Source organism: Myxocyprinus asiaticus, chromosome 2, assembly GCF_019703515.2.
Source record: "Myxocyprinus asiaticus isolate MX2 ecotype Aquarium Trade chromosome 2, UBuf_Myxa_2, whole genome shotgun sequence".
In the NCBI taxonomy this organism is placed as follows: Eukaryota; Metazoa; Chordata; class Actinopteri; order Cypriniformes; family Catostomidae; genus Myxocyprinus; species Myxocyprinus asiaticus.
Genome location: NC_059345.1, coordinates 55,253,429 through 55,272,896, shown reverse-complemented (window position 1 = coordinate 55,272,896; position 19,468 = coordinate 55,253,429). Strand labels below are relative to the sequence as shown.

Genomic DNA, 19,468 nt, shown 5'->3' with positions numbered 1-19,468 from the left:
GTCAGGTGTCAGATGTGAGATTCCAGAATCAGGTCACTATTTACTTCCTGAACAGTTCACTTAGCACAAAACAGCCCACTAGCTGAGCTGTCAAGTGTGTTTTGAGATTATGAAATAATTGAGTGATAAAGAGAAATTCAACAGGAGTTTAAGGGAAGGTGGAAGCTAATTTGAAAAAATAGGTAACCATCATATGTTGTGTTTTGGATGCTGGCCCTAAACAGGCTTCTAAACTAGTTTAACCAGCAAGACTACTTTAGTCAACCAGTTTCACTGGAAAGATGATGCTGGTCGACCATTTCACCAGCATTTGCTGGTGAATAGCATGGCTTCAGATCATTACTAAACAAATCTTTATGATTCTAAGTTGATGATGTTACATCGCGATGCGTGGCAGAGCTCATTTCGCGACCACTGGTGGGAAAAGCCATGGTAAGGAAAATGACATCCAAATCAAGGTTATAAAAAAGTAGAAGTTGACTTAATTATTGAAAATGTTCAATGTTTTTTGTTGTAAAGTCAGTGTATCAGAAATTTTGAAAGTAATTTGTATACATTTTCTTATACTTTAGCCATATTGGTGGTACTGCATATTAAGTAATTTAAAGAAGAGTTATTAGTTTATTTTTAACTTACACAGTTGCGATTATTAATAATGATTAAATGGCAGTGTAGTGCAGTGCACAATGTAGTGTGCAACGCACATCACAGTGTATTTACATGCAATGAAATGAATCATTTAAATTTGTTCTCTTGATCATATTCTAATCGTTATGTAGCTTGAATATGAAATACAAACGAATATAGCATATTTTTCCCTTTTTTGTTTATTTTTGTTGCTGTTGTTGTTGAGCATCTGTACCTTTGTGTTGTGGATGTACATGCTTTTTGAGGTTAATATATTACTCTTTGAGCCTATACACTCTTGCGAGCAAAATTAAAATATATTCAAATACTGAACTGTATTTGTCTTTTTCAGGGGAATTTTTTCATGTGTATACAAAATGTTTACACCCTATTACAAATGGTTAATCCTAATGGATATTTTAAGGAGAATTAACCCAGCACACGTAGATCTCTGAGATATTTTAGATCTTTTCATCTGGAAAGCAACACAATCTAATTAAGATCTGCTAAACATCTTAAAAAGATCAGATTTACAAACATTTTAAATCATAAACGACGTCTGAAAGACATCTGCTTTATGTCTCATTGACATCCGAGACATACTGATTGACATGCGCCTTATAGACATATTGCAGATGAGCAAACAATGTAAAAAATGCTATCAGGGAACAAACTTGAATTTGTTCATTTAAGTTGATTTAACAAGTGGATATTTTAATATTTATCTAAGTCTGTGTTCCAAACAAAATAAATATTTACAATAAACTATATTTAAGTACAGGCTGCCCTTTAGCTTGTTTTAGAGGGAAAATGTGTCCCACTTTACTGGTACTGCCTGAAAAAATTTGGGATTTGTTCAAAAGAGGGTCTGAGTATTTCTCAATGTTTGCTTTTCACTAAAGTAGGTGACATCCGAAGCTTTCCATATAAGTGCAATATCCGGTTATATGGCATTTGGATCAATTAAAAGTGCAAGGAAAAGTACATTTTCCAAAAGTGTCCCACTTTACCAATACAGTATTCACACCACTGCTCTAAGCTGGTCTTTTCAACAGGAAATACAGGAGCCACAACTGACCTGTTGTGATTTCTGGTGTGTAGTGTTTACTGTTAATACCTATTTTTAGAATACATGTTATGTGAATGGCAACTCGTGTCACTGTTTATAGTAGGCTAATAGTACTGGTTAGATAGCAAACTCTTGTGAGCAAAGCTTATCAGATCGGAGCCTGGGAAATCTCAGTCTTCTACGACCACATTTCTTGCCAAGTCCGTCCAGCCAGATAATTTATGAACGAGTAAACATGTGGGAGTGTCTGTTTCAGCACAGTCTGCATCCATCCACAGCGCTTCACGCAAATCTCGCGATGTCACGAGCGTCGCTCACTCAGTGGTATGGTGAGAGTTTTCCATCTCTCGCGAGATCTGCAGAGTTTCCCACGCCTGCTGTTGTGGTGTCTGCCCTTTTCTTTCACTCACCCTGCCCCCCTTGCTCTGTCGTCGTCGACCGCCCCATTTCTCTCTCTCCCTCGCTCATTCAATCTCCAGTCTGCTTGTGTTGTCTCGGCGGCTGGTAGGGTCTGGGAGAGAGGATCTCGCGAGTCTTGGAGTTTTGGTGAGAGTTGGTGGAAGATGGCGCCTGTTGTGACAGGGTAAGTCTGAGATTCTGCGCTGGTGCTGCTGCTTCAGGAGTTCCGCTGCTTTTATTTAAATGAATGGATCTAATGCAAAGATCTCGGGTTTCCTTTACATTATGAATGCCATCTGACTCTATACTGTGAACTCCAGCGCTCGAGCTATTTATAAGAGCATGTGGAGTGTGTGTTTAAATATATATATATATATATATATATATATATATACACACACACACACACATAAAAAAAAAAAAATGTGCATTGCTGTAGCGTGCGTGTGTTGTTGTTTTTATATAAAACAAAAATAATAATAATTTACAATAATGTATAAACTACTAATAAAACAAAAAACAATATAAACAAAAGGGGACAATTATATTATAAAGGACACATTTTAAATTCCATATATAATGCTGTGTAAAATAAAAGCGTTATAACGCTCACAAGTATTTCAAGTCTTAATGTGTTATGGGGTTGTTGCATTGAGCCCATCGCGGCGCGCCTGCATGGAGAGTTGATGGCTAGCCAGCTAACAGTTAGCCAACCAGATCTTTTTGTAGTGCCTTTCTAACCACAGAACATCCCAAACATAACTGGAAATTTTGAAATACCTAACAAACAGCACAGCTGTGTATGGGAACCCCCCCATGAACGTAATGTCCTAAGGAAGGTGGCCCGACACATAGTGTAACAGAGGCACATTTCCAGTAGTTCACACAGTACGGGGCTTTGTTTCGTTTGGGATTAGAGTGGAAAACACCTCTGCTCTGAATGTCTGTGGTCACATGTAGTTTATTGATTGTCTGCGGGAAAATATCCGCGTGTGTGCTCGAACATGAAGTGTTGTTTACCAAACAGAGCCGCTGGCTCTCCAGTCAGTCTCCCTCTCTGTGCACACGAATGATTATTTAATGGCAAGTGCAACTAAGGACATTAAAGCTCCCCTACTGGAAAATGAAGCACGGACACGTTTAGGAATCGATGCCTTTTTGCAAATAAACCTCTCGCACAGCAGAGATTTTGACGAGAACAATGTGTGTGATATTATAGACGCTCTTATCCAGCATATCGCCTGAATACACCGCTGTACGACGAGTCTATTCTGTCATTCAATTGTATTTTTCCCTCACAGAACGTTCGCTGGATTATTACGTAGTGTAGCGCGCGGAGATCCTTCAAGTGAGAGTATTGCATCAGAACGCGATTTTTATTTGTGGGAAAAAAAATGATTTGAGCTGTTTCGGTTTTATGAAATTATACCTACCAAGCAAAACACGTTTGCTCCTTTATGACGTAGAGTTCTCAGAATTTTTACGTAGTGTAGCACGCAGAGATCATTTCAGTAGGGTGCCACTGTGACAGCCCACTTTTTCAGGCGTCTGGGTTCCGGAAGTATTTCCCTCATTCATCCTCCATAAAATAGTTGTGAGCCATGAGCTGAACCAAACCAACCAGCTCCGACGTGAATCACAACATCATGAACCCCTTTTTGTTTTAGACAAAAAAGTATTTGAAAATCGGATATTAAGACAAAGGTACAAGGATGTGTGCTTACCGTTTTTCATGAGGGCACTGACTATAATCCCATGAAGCATTGTGAAAGATGTCTTTGAATAAAAAACTATGGGAATATATAAAACTATTGGTTTTAGGTTGTTGATTAGAAGTATAGAAACAATATATTTTACGTTTATTGCAAAATATCCTGATACGTACAATTATATAAGTTGTTTAATGGTGAAGGGAGACCGCCTCGATTATGTCATTCACAGTGCGTCATAGGAGCATGCGGTCACTCCGAGCCAAGTTTTGTGGGTTTCGTTGGCCTCGGTTCTTTGATTGGTGGATATTTCTCTGCTGTACCATGGGTATTGTTGTTGTTTTCCATGAATTCCGCTATCAAACACGGTTTTTAAACAATGATGTTGAGATAACGCAGACGGATGGCTTCAACGGAAGCATATACCATCGATGAAGAACTTCGTAGCTCATGGTTGGTCTGTCTTTAAAGCTTTATAAGTTATCTTTGAAAATCAGTTAGTCTGTGGGATAAATGAGTGGGATTTTTACTTCCGGAACCAAAATGTAGCGCTCTATAAGTGTCCTGACAGAAAATAACGCTATTTTATTTTTGGAAAGAGTTTTTTTATTTTTATTTTTTGAAATGGTACCCGCACAAGCTTGCATGGTATGTTTCCTTGGAATGATTACACATGCTTTCTTACACGCAATGTGCATTTTAGATTCAATGTTTACATTCGTAGTCAGTATCTTTTGTCATCTTTGTAAACAGCCAAGAAGGTGACAGACATCCCCCGGCTGGGATTTTTTTTTTTTCAGCGAGGGGTGGAGGTGGTGGCAGACTGTTCATTTGGGGGCTTCCGTTAGACTTGTACTGCCACCGTTTTGACACTGAAGCCAACGACTGGTTGACTGACCACCTGTCCTGTCAATGTCCGCCAATGAAATGAGAGATAGCATGTGAGAGGGCATCATCATGCCCGGTGGCTTGAGCGATTATGGCTGGCCTTTTACAGTTGAGTGCATAGTCTTTTGTGTGCTCCCTGTTTGACATGATGCAGCTTCTTATGTACGGCTCTTGGTAGCCTAATTGGCCAAGGGTTTGGTGTGTCAAGGGTTGCAGATTTAATGTGTAGCAGGGATGACCCTTATAAATCAATACTGTGACTTTGAGCGAAGCATATTCTCCCGGGGTTCTCTGGTAGGGGACTCGTTCTACAGTTATCTGCACTGTAAATTGACTGCTATGGTAGTGTCAAGGGGAATGTCCTGTAAGGGGGAGTCTGGCATTGGGCCGTGCTCAGTGGGTTTGTTTTGGTCATCTGAAGTTTCCCCCCTCACATAATTTCATTAAGTAATGGAGCAGATTCAGTTTCCATCTAATGAATGCATCTTTCAATAAAATAAAAAATAAAAATAACATAAACCCGCTTAATTCTTATCACCAAAGATCCCATTCTTGCCAAATAGTGACTGCGTGGACAATTTTTCAATCAGTAGAACAGTTGTCTGAGCAAAGTTTTGCCTTTAACGGCAGGTATTTTCAGAAAATCAGATTATGGGGTTTTAATATTTTCACACGTTTGAAAAAAACAGCCTTGTTATGTAGCTTCATTCATGTTTCTGAGCAACATGATTACAGGGAAGTTGGTATGTTGTTTCTCATTGTTCCAGTACACTAGAATTGGCCACATTATGCAGACTCACTGACAAGCGCCATCTCCCATCAGACATTTCTGCAGCGGCTCCAGCATCTTTACTTTCCCCAGTGGCGTGACTTGAACTGCGTTGCATCAGCAGCGTGAGAGATCCGGACCCAGATTTAGCATCTTTCCTTCTAACGTTACAGTTTTGCTCAATAGATGGTTAGGTTTAGTTTTGGGGTTTGGGTTGGGGTGTAGAGTTTATAAAATATACATTTCTTTTTACTGCACTACAGCCTGTACCGCTGAAAACAACTTGCTTCACAGCTCGCTTTTGGCGCCCCCCTGTGGACATTTCACTCATTAAATGCAGCTCACACGTGCCCATATGGCCAACAACACTTACCCCTTTGGTCAGTGGGGGCAGTGTTTTGCATTTCGGGAAGCACGGACCAATTTCAGCTTAAGAAACGTAAATGTACTGTTTCCACTGTGAGATCAGTCTGTCCTGAAGTACTGCACCAGATAGTTTTTTTCCACTGGAAAAGTAAGCCAAAAGATACGCTGTGGTCCTCACTGAAAACTATTTATTAATTCCATGGTGTTTGTCTTAAACAGAAAGATCTGTGGTGTGTAGGAAAAAATCCAAAACTTCTTCAGAATAGCTGCTTTCCACTATCGGGCTAAACAAGGGCATGCTAGTTAATGCCAGGGCCTGTTGCGTTCCTACTATCACATTTGGGGGTTCATCATGCCTCCTCATGGCCAACAGCCAAGCGGATTGTGCTGAGTTAGGTCTTGCTTTCCACCAAGCAAAGACCAAAATAAGCCAAAAACGGCAGCTTCAGTCTCCATCACGTTTATTTCGAGGGCTATCGAGCCTCCAGAGTCTGATACCTCAGCTTGAGCTTCCCTCTTGCTTGTGAAGTGGGTGGGGTGTGTGGTGTTGGCACCAGGGTGGCATATTAAGAGCGGATTTTAGGGCAACGCTGCGGGGCTATTGGCCCAGTGGTGGGAATGCAGATCGATTTTGGTCTCGTGGCTCGAGGTCCGAGGTCCAAGGCTATTGCCCCCAGCTGACCAGTTGATATCCCTGGCTCGCACTGGCCCGATAGTGGAACTGCAGCTATTGAATGTTAAAAGCCTGAATTACCATGAGCACAGTGTAGCTTCCATTGTGCTCCAGGGAAGGAGCAGGTTTTATTCAACATTACACAGACCAATCTCTCCATCTATTCTTTCTTGCCAAAGCATATGTGATGTAGACTTGGAGTAAAGTTTTTTGCTTTTCTGTTGTGCATATAATGACACAATAAAGTCTGTCCGCTTGGGACAATGAAAGGTGTGTGCATTGAAAAACAGGTAGGCGTGTGTGCGTGAAAGAACTGTTCCCCAGGGGCGTCTCTCCTTCCCTAATACCCATTATGCAGGCAGAAGCTCTGCAAGGAAGGGAGTAGGAAAAAGGGTTAGAAGGTAAGAGCAGACGTGCATTCAGTGACTTGTCTGAAGAGAAAGGAGATGGTGTGTATAGCACAAAAGAGAGCATACGTGCTCTCTCATCCACCTGCTCTTGCTTCCTGCCTTTTACTTGAGCAAAGGTAAGTCACTAAAAACAGGGTTGTTATAACCAACACTAGAAGGCAAATGTTTTTCACCTTCATACAGAGCTGCCACCATTAATGTGGTTTAACCTGCAGACATCTAAAATGGTTGGTTAGTAAACACTGCATAGGCCTATATGAAAAGAAAAGGGAAGTTCTCCACTTATTGTAATAAAGTTGCCTGTTGCATCATTTTTTATGTCTAAATTCTGTTTGTTTCAAAGCGCCCATGCACATTTCACTATGTTCTCTCATCTGTTTGCAAAGGAAGATCAAAGTCCAATATTATATGCCTTGGTTGGTTTGAAATGTGGCCATTTGAGGTGGCTAAGCCTGGTGGGGTTTTCCTCAACAGCCACACCAGGAGCTTAGAGGATGAAATAGCAAATTTCCAAGTAATTTAGCTTGGCTCAGGCTCCGTATGGCACCAAGCATCAATTCTGGTTCTTTGCCATAAGTAGAATTCGCTTGTAACTGTAATGTGCAGTCTGATAATTTTGGATAAAGATTATCTGTCACTCCAAATTAAACTTGGGAAATGTTTCAAGCCATTGGAAACATTCTTTCTTGATCGACTGGTCAGTTCCCTTACTGATATATCATTTGTAAGAAGCTTATCTTCTTGGGGAAAAAAGGCTCTTGATTTCATTGGCAAGCTCATGCTAGGAGAGCTTGGTTGTGTGAGCTTGGAATGTTTTAAATGGTCTTTGGTTTGTCTTGAGGGATCACATTGCCATTATCACACAGAACCAAAAAATAAATTATATTGACAAAAGTTGCTGCTGTGGTTTTATGAAAAAATTGGTAGAAAAAAAACAACCCCCCCATTGTGTTTGACTTGGCATGGGTTATGTATGAGGTAAAGAGAGCTCGAGAGTGCAACGGTGTTTGTGGTGCCCTTTTATTCTTGAATTTCCTCATTCTTGTACTGCCCGGTTGGTTGTGATTACAGCATAGCCAAGGGAACTTAGCTTTGTTCACCATCAGCAGTTTTATTTTTTTATTTTTCAAACATCCAGGATGTTTCATTCAGAAAACATGGAAGTGATCCTCCGTGCAAGTTTAATCATTGATTCAAATGTACAAATTCTACTGAACATAATGAATATTTCAGGACAAATTCATAGTCAGGGTTGTAGATTAAGGACAAAATAATAGCCTGATCGCATGAAAATTACATCACTGTGGCAACATTTTTGCAAAACTAAATGACGTGCTTCATTACACGTTTCGCTGCAGTTTACCAGTGAAATGTCCAACAAGGGCAGCAAAAAGCGAGTGGTAATCAGACAAGGTTTTTAAGGTGAATGTCAGATGGAGGTTTTAATGAGTAAAACTTACCTATAGGTATGTGAATCTTTGGGTTGAAAGCGATTTGATTCATGAATCATAGGTTTTTTTGATTAGATTAAAAAGCGATGTACAGATAAGCTACTTGGAATACAACAAAAGAGTACAATGTGCCAGTGAAGTATTTTAGAGCTGAGCATAACTAAAGTATTCCATATTTTACTATAAAATGGCCTGGAAATCACAGTTTTAAAATTCCCTATTATTTCCAGGATTTCCATGTCCGTGGGGACCCTGAATCAGTGAACTAATCCAAATATTACAACATTGAAGTAACATCATCTGATTACATTCAGTTTCAAATAAAAGAGAATCAATCAATTAGGCTGTCCGGAGGAGAGATCAGACATAAGGTGCTTGAAAGCTTCGTAAAGCTGCTCAGAAAAAGTTTCAATAAGAGTTACGGATGGAACAGAGGGCAGGCGCAATCCCATGAAGGGCTATGGAAGAGTGCAGTGTGCATCTGTGAGGGCGTACTCCGAGGCGTGCTAAAGAATGACGCTGCGTATGTCTCCCTAAAATCGCACATGTAACTGAGTTAATAGTTATGTTTTCTTAAATATTGTATACTATTTTGCTGAATCATGATTCATTCGATTTTTAGTTGTTTAAATTGATTATTGGCCAACACTAACGGTTCATGATTCAAAAATCGTGTTTCAAGATCAATGCATATGAATCCACAGGATTTGTAATCAATGGATTGAGAAAACAAGTGAAACATTACCTCCCTATCCTAGAACTTTAACCTAAACCTAACCAATAGTGCCCTAAAAGCAAATGAGAGGTAAACAAAACATATATCCTTACCCTTAGTGAACACCTGAACTGAACCGATAGTGTCCTAAAAGCAAATGCTACATGAAAAGCACATTTTCTGAAGCAACCAAGACATTTTGTGTCACATCTATGACACTTTCTGCAATCGTGTGAGCTTACATGTTTGGCTGACCTCAAGCCATGGTCTTCCGAATCCAAAGTCCAACACTCCATCAGGTGAGCTACCGCGCAAGCTAATCACGCTGGAATCCGTGTGTAAACCGAAGTGGGTATAATACAAGCGTTAAAATGCATTGTTTTTCAAATGATGCGTTAAAGGATGTGTTTCAGTACCATAACATAGCAGTGTGTGAGTAATAGTGAAAAATAAATGTTTAATAAGTCATAATCAGCTGTTGTACTCGTGATTTATGTGAAAGTGAATATAATGCACAGTTGTTGTAGTGCCTATAGCGTTAATTTCACCAGGAAACTGCGGCGAACCCTAGAACGTAGCACATAAAGCTCATTTAGCAAAAATTTAGTTATAGTAACGTTCATTCTATGAGACTAGGTTGCAAAATAAGGTTTATCACCAGTGAGGTAAGCTTGAATGTGTCAGTGAACCTCATGGGACTAATTACTCTTTGTATGAAAAAGAAACAAAACTAGACAGAAAAAATCTTTGATTCTCCATGACAAGAAAATGGCCCCTCGTTGATGAATTGTTTGTTTTGGCTTGGGAAAAGACCTTAGCGCTGTGGAGTGACTGATTGACACTGTTTACTATCTATTGGTTCCAGCAGTTTTTATGTGTGCTTTGTAATTGAACATGGTGACAGTGAATATTTGTTTATACATTTCAGATTGCTTGAATGTGTTGTTGTAAGCCACACAAAAGAGAAGCGCATTCTAATCTTCTAATAATATTTAGCAGAAATGCTCTGTTGTATTGGCCAGTGATGTTTTTTATCCCCTTTTCTCCCAGTTTGGAATGCCCAATTCCCACTACTTAGTAGGTCCTCGTGGTGGCGCGTTTACCTCAATCCGGGTGGTGGAGGACAAGTCTCAGTTGCCTCCGCTTCTGAGACCGTCAATCCACGCATCTTATCACGTGGCTCGTTGTGCATGACACCGCAGAGACTCCACATGTGGAAGCTCATGTTACTCTCCGCGATCCACGCACAACTTACCACGCACCCCATTGAGAGTGAGAACCACTAATCGCGACCACGAGGAGGTTACCCCTTGTGACTCTTCCCTCCCTAGCATTTGGGCCAATTTGGTTGCTTAGGAGACCTGGCTGGAGTCACTCAGCACACCCTGGATTTGAACTTGTGTCTCCTGGGGTGGTAGTCAAAGTCAATACTCGCTGAGCTACCAAGGCCCCGTGGCCAGTGATTATTGATCAAATTAAAAGCATCTGCAGTTAGCCATTTGAAAAGCTTGTACCAAAGTGTACGACTTTACTAGAGAAAAATAATCGAGCCAATGAATGATGAAATGCCGATTTTTTTTATTTTTATTTTTATTTATTTATTTTTTTTCCTAACCCAAAATCCAAACCTAAATGTAACCATAAAGTATTACTCATTACCCAAACCTTAAAATAACCAATAGGAAAACTAATGTGTAGCGCAGAAGAAAGAGCAACATCGGGGTTGTGATTGAGCATGATATTAAGTTTACCCTCTAATCAAACCCTAAACCTTACCATGATTTTTATAAGGACTTTTGTGTGCCACAGAAGAAAGAAAACATTAGGGTTTGGAATGAGACTAGGGTGCATTATATTCAAATACAAATCAAATCAAATCACTTTATTGTCACACAGCCATATACACAAGTGCAATGGTGTGTGAAATTCTTGGGTGCAGTTCCGATCAACATAGCAGTCGTGACAGTGATGAGACATTTACCAATTTACAATAACATCAAATTAACACAACACAATTTAAACGTCTGATATACACATAATTACACACAACACAATATACAAATAATAACATACACTGTACAGTATACAATACGCACTATATAGATACACATTATTCAATAAAAATAAAAAATACAAATATATAAAAAAGTATATATAGTAGTATATATAGAATGTACAGTATTGTACTGTATTGACATTCAGGCTGTCAGTTGATAGTCAGTTGTTAAGAGAGAATATAATATAATAATAATATAATTTATGACAGTCCGGTGTGAGATATAAGAGTAAGGGTAATAAAGTGCAGTGCTGATGTATTTTGATCGTGGGAGATCAAGAGTTCCAAAGTCTGATTGTTTGGGGGAAGAAGCTATCATGAAGTCGGCTGGTGCGGGTCCTGATGCTGCAATACCGCCTGCCTGATGGTAGCAGTGAGAACAGCCCATGGCTCGGGTGGCTGGAGTCTCTGGTGGCATACATAAGTCATTTGTATTGCATAAATAGCCTAAATATGGAATGAGTAACCAAATTTATTGAGTGGCATTTCCTTTCTTAAAATAAAGTGTTGTTTGGAGGCTAGCTAAAATGTGATGCCTGCATTATATCAATTTGAAATTATGTTTGTTGATTGGTTGGTCTCTATGGCAAAAAAAGTTCATATTTTTTTATACGAACCAAGTCTTACGATAACCTTTGATTTCTCATACTAATTATTATGAGTTGTCATGAGACTATGTTGTTCTTTCTGACAAATGAAGCCAGGTTACTTTCATCCAGTTGGCTTCTCAAAATAGAGGTGGAGAATGTTTTCTATCTGGGGGTCACGTTTATCATTTTAAACTTAACCGATATTAAGGGCAGTCGAGAGAATTTGTAGGAAGCAGTAGACTTCCACTGTAAGGTGTATTACTGTAATCACGATTTTTGTTGGTTTTAATGAATTGTGGTAATCGACAGCATCTGGTACAAGCTGTGGATAACCACCTTAACTTGCATTGAACCCTGAACATTCCTTTAAGCTATGTATCTTCAAAGAAACATCTTTCTTCAATTTTTCTATATGATTTTTCCTTTCTTTAGCTAGAGTAACAACTCAAAAGAGGGCAGACTGAGTACCCAGCCCCCTCCCCAAATGAAACCCCATAAATTCACCTTTTGTTTTATTCTGTGTTGTAATGATTTGGCCAAATCAGTCCTATTCTACTTAAGCACATCAAAATGCAATCACTAACGTAGCAATGACGTAAACTGTACAGTAAAATTCTGCAAGCATTTCAGATCATCAGCTCAAGATGTGCCGAGAAACACAATGGCTGTTTCCACTGACAGACTATGAGGAAAGAGAAAAAAAATACATCAAAAACCCCTCGTGACCTTAAGTTCACTCATGATCTGTAGCTGTGTGAGGGGGTTACAAGGTCCAATAGACAGGAAGGTGGCGACGTTTTGCCTACACATGTTAGCTCTAATGCGCTGTCTGGTTTCTCTTTGCGTGGTTGTATCAACAGAGGAAACGCACACACAAAGTGCTACCCCTTGTTCCTCTTTCAGCTTGCTAGCGTTCTCTCGCTTCATTCAAGTCATCTGCAAATCTGACTGAAAGCAGTGCAGAGTAGCACGTCAGTCTTACTCAATAACACCATATAGATGCATCATTCCTCTGACCTTATTCACCAAATGACATGGCCCAGCTCATGACCAAGTTCAATATACACCGATCAGCCACAACATTAAAACCACCTGCCTAATATTGTGTAGGTCCCCCTCGTGCCGCCAAAACGGTGCCAACCCGCATCAGAAAAGCATTGTGAGATGCTATTCTTCTCACCACAAGAATAGCTCATTGGTTATTTGAGTTACCGTAGACTTTGTCAGTTCAAACCAGTGAGGCCATTCTCTGTTGACCTCTCTCATCAACAAGGCATTTCTGTCCACAGAACTGCCGCTCACTGGATGTTTTTTGTTTTTGCACCATTCGGAGTAAATTCTAGAGACTGTTGTGTGTGAAAATCCCAGGAGATCAGCAGTTACAGAAATACTCAAACCAGCCCGTCTGGCACCAACAATCATGCCACGGTCCTGAGATCAAATTTTTTACCCATTCTGATGGTTGATGTGAACATTAACTGAAGCTCCTGACCCGTATATGCATGATTTTATGCGCTGCACTGCTGCCACACGGTTGGCTGATTAGATAATTGCATGGATGATTGTTGGTGCCAAACGGGTTGGTTTGATTATTTCTGTAACTGCTGAACTCCTGGGATTTTCATGCACAACAGTCTCTAGTCCACAACAGTCCATTTACTCAAAATGGTGCCAAAAACAAAAAATATCCAGTGACCGGCAGTTCTGTGGACGGAAATGCCTCGTTGATGAGAGAGGTCAACAGAGAATGGCCAGACTGGTTCGAAATAACAAAATCTATGGTAACTCAGATAACCGCTCTGTACAATTGTTGTGAGAAGAATATAATCTTAGAATGCTATTCTGAGATGCAGGCTGGTGCCGTTTTGGCGGCACGAGGGGGATCTACACAATATTAGGCAGGTAGTTTATATAAAAAAACTGATCAATATTAATTGTGATGTTCTTTGACTTATTTTCTTTACTGTTCGCCTCAGTTGTTGTATAGATATTGTTGCGTTCTATTTCAAAGGCAAGATTATCAATATCTGGACCTACTGTGGCCCTCAAAAAATATTAGGACTCTTAAGCCACCCTAAAAAGTCACACGTAGCATAATATCAAACTAAGAGACTGTTTTATAGTATATATTTTATATTATTTCACATATAAAAGTTTGTTAGATTTCAAATCATGAAACAATAGATCTTTTGGGCACTTTGTGGTTGTCAGATTTTGTGAAACATGACCATAGGTGGTGTGGTGAACTAGACCTGTGGGACCTGCTTGGACAACTATTTGAACTTGAGGAGAACTGACTTCATACATCTACTTAAAAATCACATTGAGGCCAGTTGGTTATATATATATATATATATATATATATACACTATATTGCCAAAAGTATTCGCTCACCCATCCAAATAATTGAATTCAGGTGTTCCAATCACTTCCATGGCCACAGGTGTATAAAATGAAGCACCTAGGCATGCAGACTGCTTCTACAAACATTTGTGAAAGAATGGGCCGCTCTCAGGAGCTCAGTGAATTCCAGCGTGGTACTGTGATAGGATGCCACCTGTGCAACAAGTCCAGTCATGTAATTTCCTCACTACTAAATATTCCACAGTCAACTGTCAGTGGTATTATAACAAAGTGGAAGCGATTGGGAATGACAGCAACTCAGCCACGAAGTGGTAGGCCACGTAAAATGACAGAGCGGGGTCAGCGGATGCGGAGGCGCATAGTGCGCAGAGGTCGCCAACTTTCTGCAGAGTCAATCGCTACAGACCTCAAGTTCATGTGGCCTTCAGATTAGCTCAAGAACAGTGCGTAGAGAGCTTCATGGAATGGGTTTCCATGGCCGAGCAGCTGCATCCAAGCCATACATCACCAAGTGCAATGCAAAGGGTCGGATGCAGTGGTGTAAAGCAAGCCGCCACTGGACTCTAGAGCAGTGGAGACGCGTTCTCTGGAGTGACGAATCACGCTTCTCCATCTGGCAATCTGATGGACGAGTCTGGGTTTGTCGGTTGCCAGGAGAACGGTACTTGTCTGACTGCATTGTGCCAACTGTGAAGTTTGGTGGAGGGGGGATTATGGTGTGGGGTTGTTTTTCAGGAGCTGGGCTTGGCCCCTTAGTTCCAGTGAAAGGAACTCTGAATGCTTCAGCATACCAAGAGATTTTGGACAATTCCATGCTCCCAACTTTGTGGGAACAGTTTGGGGATGGCCCCTTCCTGTTCCAACATGACTGCGCACCAGTGCACAAAGCAAGGTCCATAAAGACATGGATGAGCGAGTTTGGTGTGGAAGAACTTGACTGGCCTGCACAGAGTCCTGACATCAACCCGATAGAGCACCTTTGGGATGAATTAGAGCAAAGACAGGCCTTCTCGTCCAACATCAGTGTCTGACCTCACAAATGCGCTTCTGGAAGAATGGTCAAAAATTCCCATAAACACACTCCTAAACCTTGTGGAAATCCTTCCCAGAAGAGTTGAAGCTGTTATAGCTGCAAAGGGTGGGCCGACGTCATATTAAACCCTATGGATTAAGAATGGGATGTCACTTAAGTTCATATGCGTCTAAAGGCAGATGAGCGAAAACTTTTGGCAATATAGTGTATATATATATATATATATAATTGGATGCAAAAATGGATAAGAAAAGTAAAATAGTTCTGAGAAATGTTTTTGTGTCATTTGTTTGCAGATGCCTCTTGGTTTGATATGTCTCAATGTAATTTCATTAGATTGGCCTACAACATCAACATCAGTTTTAGTGTCAAAAACTTTTGGGGCCACTGAAATATCAAACATGTCGAGAGACTGCTATAATAATTCTTACCAAGAGATTGTCTTGAAGGCTGAAGCAGTCATTTAAAATGAGTATATGACCTCTTGATCTTGTGTACAATGCACTTCCTCTTGCCCATTTGATTCATCTCTGAAGCAAAGATGTCATTTCAGAAGAACTGACTTCTCAGGCAAGGTCACGCAGACTTTGGTGTCATTCCTGTGCTGTTGACTCCAAAGTGCCAGCCACTTCAAGCAGCTCTAGTCATCCCCCTCAGATCCCTTAGGAACAGCGCTTAGCAACCTAATAGATGTCCCCCTGAGAGTTTCGGGTCAAGCTGTGCTCCACAGCCCATTAGTAGCAGCAATTTACTATACTTCTGACCAAAAGAGAAGCCCTTGGTTGCAGTGGAACAAAGAAACTTCTGCAGAAATGGGACAACAAGGTACTTAAATGTGAAAAGAAAATTATTTAGTTTTTGGAATGGGGGGGACCAAGATCTACTGATGCTATTGATTGAAATTTTAGGTATGCCAATCTGAATATTTTTGGCCAATAGCGATATAAACAAAAGCATATTGTAGTGGCTACACCATCCGTCTGGACAAGGAGAGGGGAATGCTCATTGTAGTAAAGGACTGCCAAGGCTATATACCAATCTTCTTCTCCCAACAACCAATCATGACAGCCGAGTGATTAACAGTCTTAGGTGACAGCAGCTGAGGGCAGGAAACAAGGGTACACACAGACACTGTACACCACACACAAGATGTGTCTTGGGATGTAACATAATGAAACCGGGTTGGAAAGAACAAGGATTTCAAATTTGCATTGGTCTCTTAGTGACAGAGGCAGACTTATTTCTAACTTTTTGTTTTCTGTCCTAAATCTTCTCCATTTACCATTGGTCAAAATGAACACTGGAATTATTTAATGTTGAAGAATTAGCATTAGGTACTACCATGTTTAAAAGGGGAAACTTTTGTCCCAATGATTAATGACCAATGATCAGGCGTGTGAACACAAAGGTTGTGAGTTCACACCTAGGTTAGGGAACATAAATTGGAAAGCTTTTTAGAGCCTGTAATTTAAGGGGTTCAGGTGCTTGCAATTAGTGTACTTTGCATTACTTTAGCTGAAAAGCCCCTTCTAAGTGATGAGTGCATTATATCATGCTGTGGAAAGGTGATGGTGGTGGATTGCGATTTTTCAAGCCAAGAGTGGCTCACGTCCTGGTTGTGAACACCAGCATACAGCTGCCAGTCAAAGAACCTGCACTGTGCGCCTAAGGTGGAAATACTTTGTGGCCCAATACCGAAAGGACGTAGCTCCGGTTAAAGCAAGAGGCAAACAATACTCTGCCTACACTGTCAGACATTTAAGTGATGATGTTTTTTTTTTTTCCTTCTAGTGTCTAGGATGAACTAAAAGTGTACACATGCAGAGATGAATGTGTGCATGTGTGCGCATAAGCTTGAAGGATTGTTTTAGGCGAATGGCCAACTGCAAAACGGCTCTCCAGAAAGTCCCAAATGGAGCTTCTACAGGCTCTGCTTGATGTTGGAAGTGGTCAGAACGAGAGAGAGGGAGAAAGTTTTCTTTGACTCTTTCCCTGTCATTACAATATCCCCATGTCAAAGAAAAAGCTGCTGTTGTGAGCTCAACCATATGCGCCTTGCCCAGGGCGAACCAACTCAGCCCAACCTAACAACCAAACCAGAGCTACCCTCCCCTGTCCCTCTTCCAAAATGCCCCTCCCTGGTGCTATTGGCAGGGGCATTTAAGGGCAGGCATTAGGACCACATCTCAATACCACCCTTTTCTTAAAATAGGGCCCTGCATATGACTTGATCTCAATAGCGGTGGTGCGAGGCTAAGCGGCGTTACTTTGATTATGTAACTTCTTGAAGTTTTGACAAGAGCGATGTCAGTGAGGATACTTATAAATTAGTGAGCCAATTTCAGATATTCCCTGTCTTAGAACAGCTGCTATCTCCAAGAAAGTGAGCTCAGGATTCTTACAAACACAGAGGTCCAGATCACCCACAAGCACTGCCAAATTATTAAATATCCAGCATCTGTTTTGAAAGCATCGTCACGTGGGTATGCCTACGTCATTACCAAAGCAACCCATGCAGATAGGTTGGTTATGTCTGAACGCGCAAATCTGATTTGATCACTTGCCATTAATAGTGTGGACAGTCTGCCTGAAAAGATCTGATTTGAGAAAAAATGAGATTTGCCTGCAGTCTGAACATAGCCATAGCCAATTTGTTATGAGACATTATTAGTATTTCTGTTCACTTTTCTCTTTTTTGTTTTTAAGTGACTGTGATAATCATTTGCCTCAATTCTGATTCACTGTATCCACAGTTTTTAATCAAATTACTGTGTAATTTAACAATTTCCTTTACAAAAAACGTCAAATAATTATGCTTTAAAATGTCACTCTTCATTCCAGCCCACGTTAGAATATTATCAATTCCGTTTATGAGAATACTTTGCTGAACACCGCGCCTTTCACGGCAATCTCCCATTCATTCCTATGGGAAGTTCTGCAAAGCTTGCAGAGCTTAGTGAAGGGTCAATTCGTTATATATTGAATTGGCTGATAAGAGTCATTCGTTCATGAATCGACCTACACTGGTCTTTGTTGTATATTTTTGTGTGCAGCCAGCTAAAACAATGCAATGGAAAGATGTTAGTTTATTGTCTTGTAATTTTGGTACCCAGTCATTTTATTAACATTCAATTCTGACTACAAGCTCACAACTTGAACTCAAAAATATTTTTTGGACGTGGTGCTCTAGATTCTGAATAGTTGTGCAGTAAGGCTGCACAATTAATCGAAAAACTAATCACGATTACAGCTGCCATGATTATATAATCGTGATAACTGTCGATTACAGCGTTCAATTTAAGTCTGCTCCTGTTGCGTCAATGTTTTCTATTTACAACGTGTTTTTGCAGCGGTTGAGTATTCTAACCAATCACTAACATGTCCGTTGAGCAATGAAATGGCAATGGCCAATTAGAGTCGCTTAAATTAGTCCTCCGTCCTATCAGTAATGACAACTGATCATAATGCGCAAGTTTTAAACCGTCTGAATGCCCAGATGCTTGCTTTATGTCCCACCTCTGTTCGCGATGGCACACGGAAATTCATACTGAAGAAACATCACCTGACACTCGAAAAGAAGCTGTAGAACAAGAGCGAAAAGCACTTTACAATTATTTTGGATTAATTGCATATTGCACCGCTCGCTTTGAACGTAGATGTTAAATACACTGCAAATGAGCAACACGACAAAACTAAAACGCTCCTGTTCTAATCAAGTCATAGGTGTATGTAATTGATTTATTATGCTGATTAGACATCTTTGTATTTAATGAAAGCATTCACGAGAGTGCAGAACTTCTGCAGAGCGTCATTGAGCTTGCGTCGAAATGCAGGTCTCAAACAGTGTAAACCTGCAGTGAGTGACAGCGTCAGTCATTGTAATGGGAGTTTGTCGCATTGCTCGATTTCTGTGTACAATTTATTAAAATTTTTATAACAGTTTTGTTTTGTCATGTTAATAAGTAGGCAAATTAGCAATAAAGTAATTCAGCTTAACTGTTCTAAGTTTGTTTTGGAGGTGTAGCCAACATAAAGAATATGGCATAAATAGCATATTTCATGAATCACCGTCATTGTTATCACGTCTGCTCTAAAAAGACACATTTGCCACGCAGCTGGTATTAGTAGATTTTACATTTTCACGAATCGCACAAATTCTGATCACAAATGACTGTTTTTAATTTCCAAAGTGCAACTACTGAGGCCAAAAATGAACTAACGATGATCTTACATGAACAAGATCACCATTGAAGATCTAAGGGGATGAATGGTTCCCTGTCTTGCCACCAAAGGGCTTACTGAACAGAGTAAGTAACTTGGTCAATTTAAATCGGCTGTAGTCATTGTAA

At 40.3% G+C, this 19,468-nt stretch overlaps 1 protein-coding gene across 2 annotated transcripts in view; it reads left to right on the top strand.

The window, feature by feature from the left end:
* Window positions 1-2,184: 2,184 nt before the first annotated feature.
* The window catches only part of LOC127452327 (recombining binding protein suppressor of hairless), an 82,630-nt gene continuing 65,346 nt past the window's right edge, over window positions 2,185-19,468 (top strand). Inside the window, exon 1 of one of the 2 annotated variants that reach the window (XM_051717736.1) lies at window positions 2,185-2,279. In XM_051717736.1, coding sequence (XP_051573696.1) covers window positions 2,260-2,279 — 20 coding nt within the window. In that variant the 5' untranslated portion in view covers window positions 2,185-2,259. The remainder of the gene's footprint in view (window positions 2,280-19,468) is intronic. The other variant, XM_051717743.1, reaches the window with a different exon arrangement.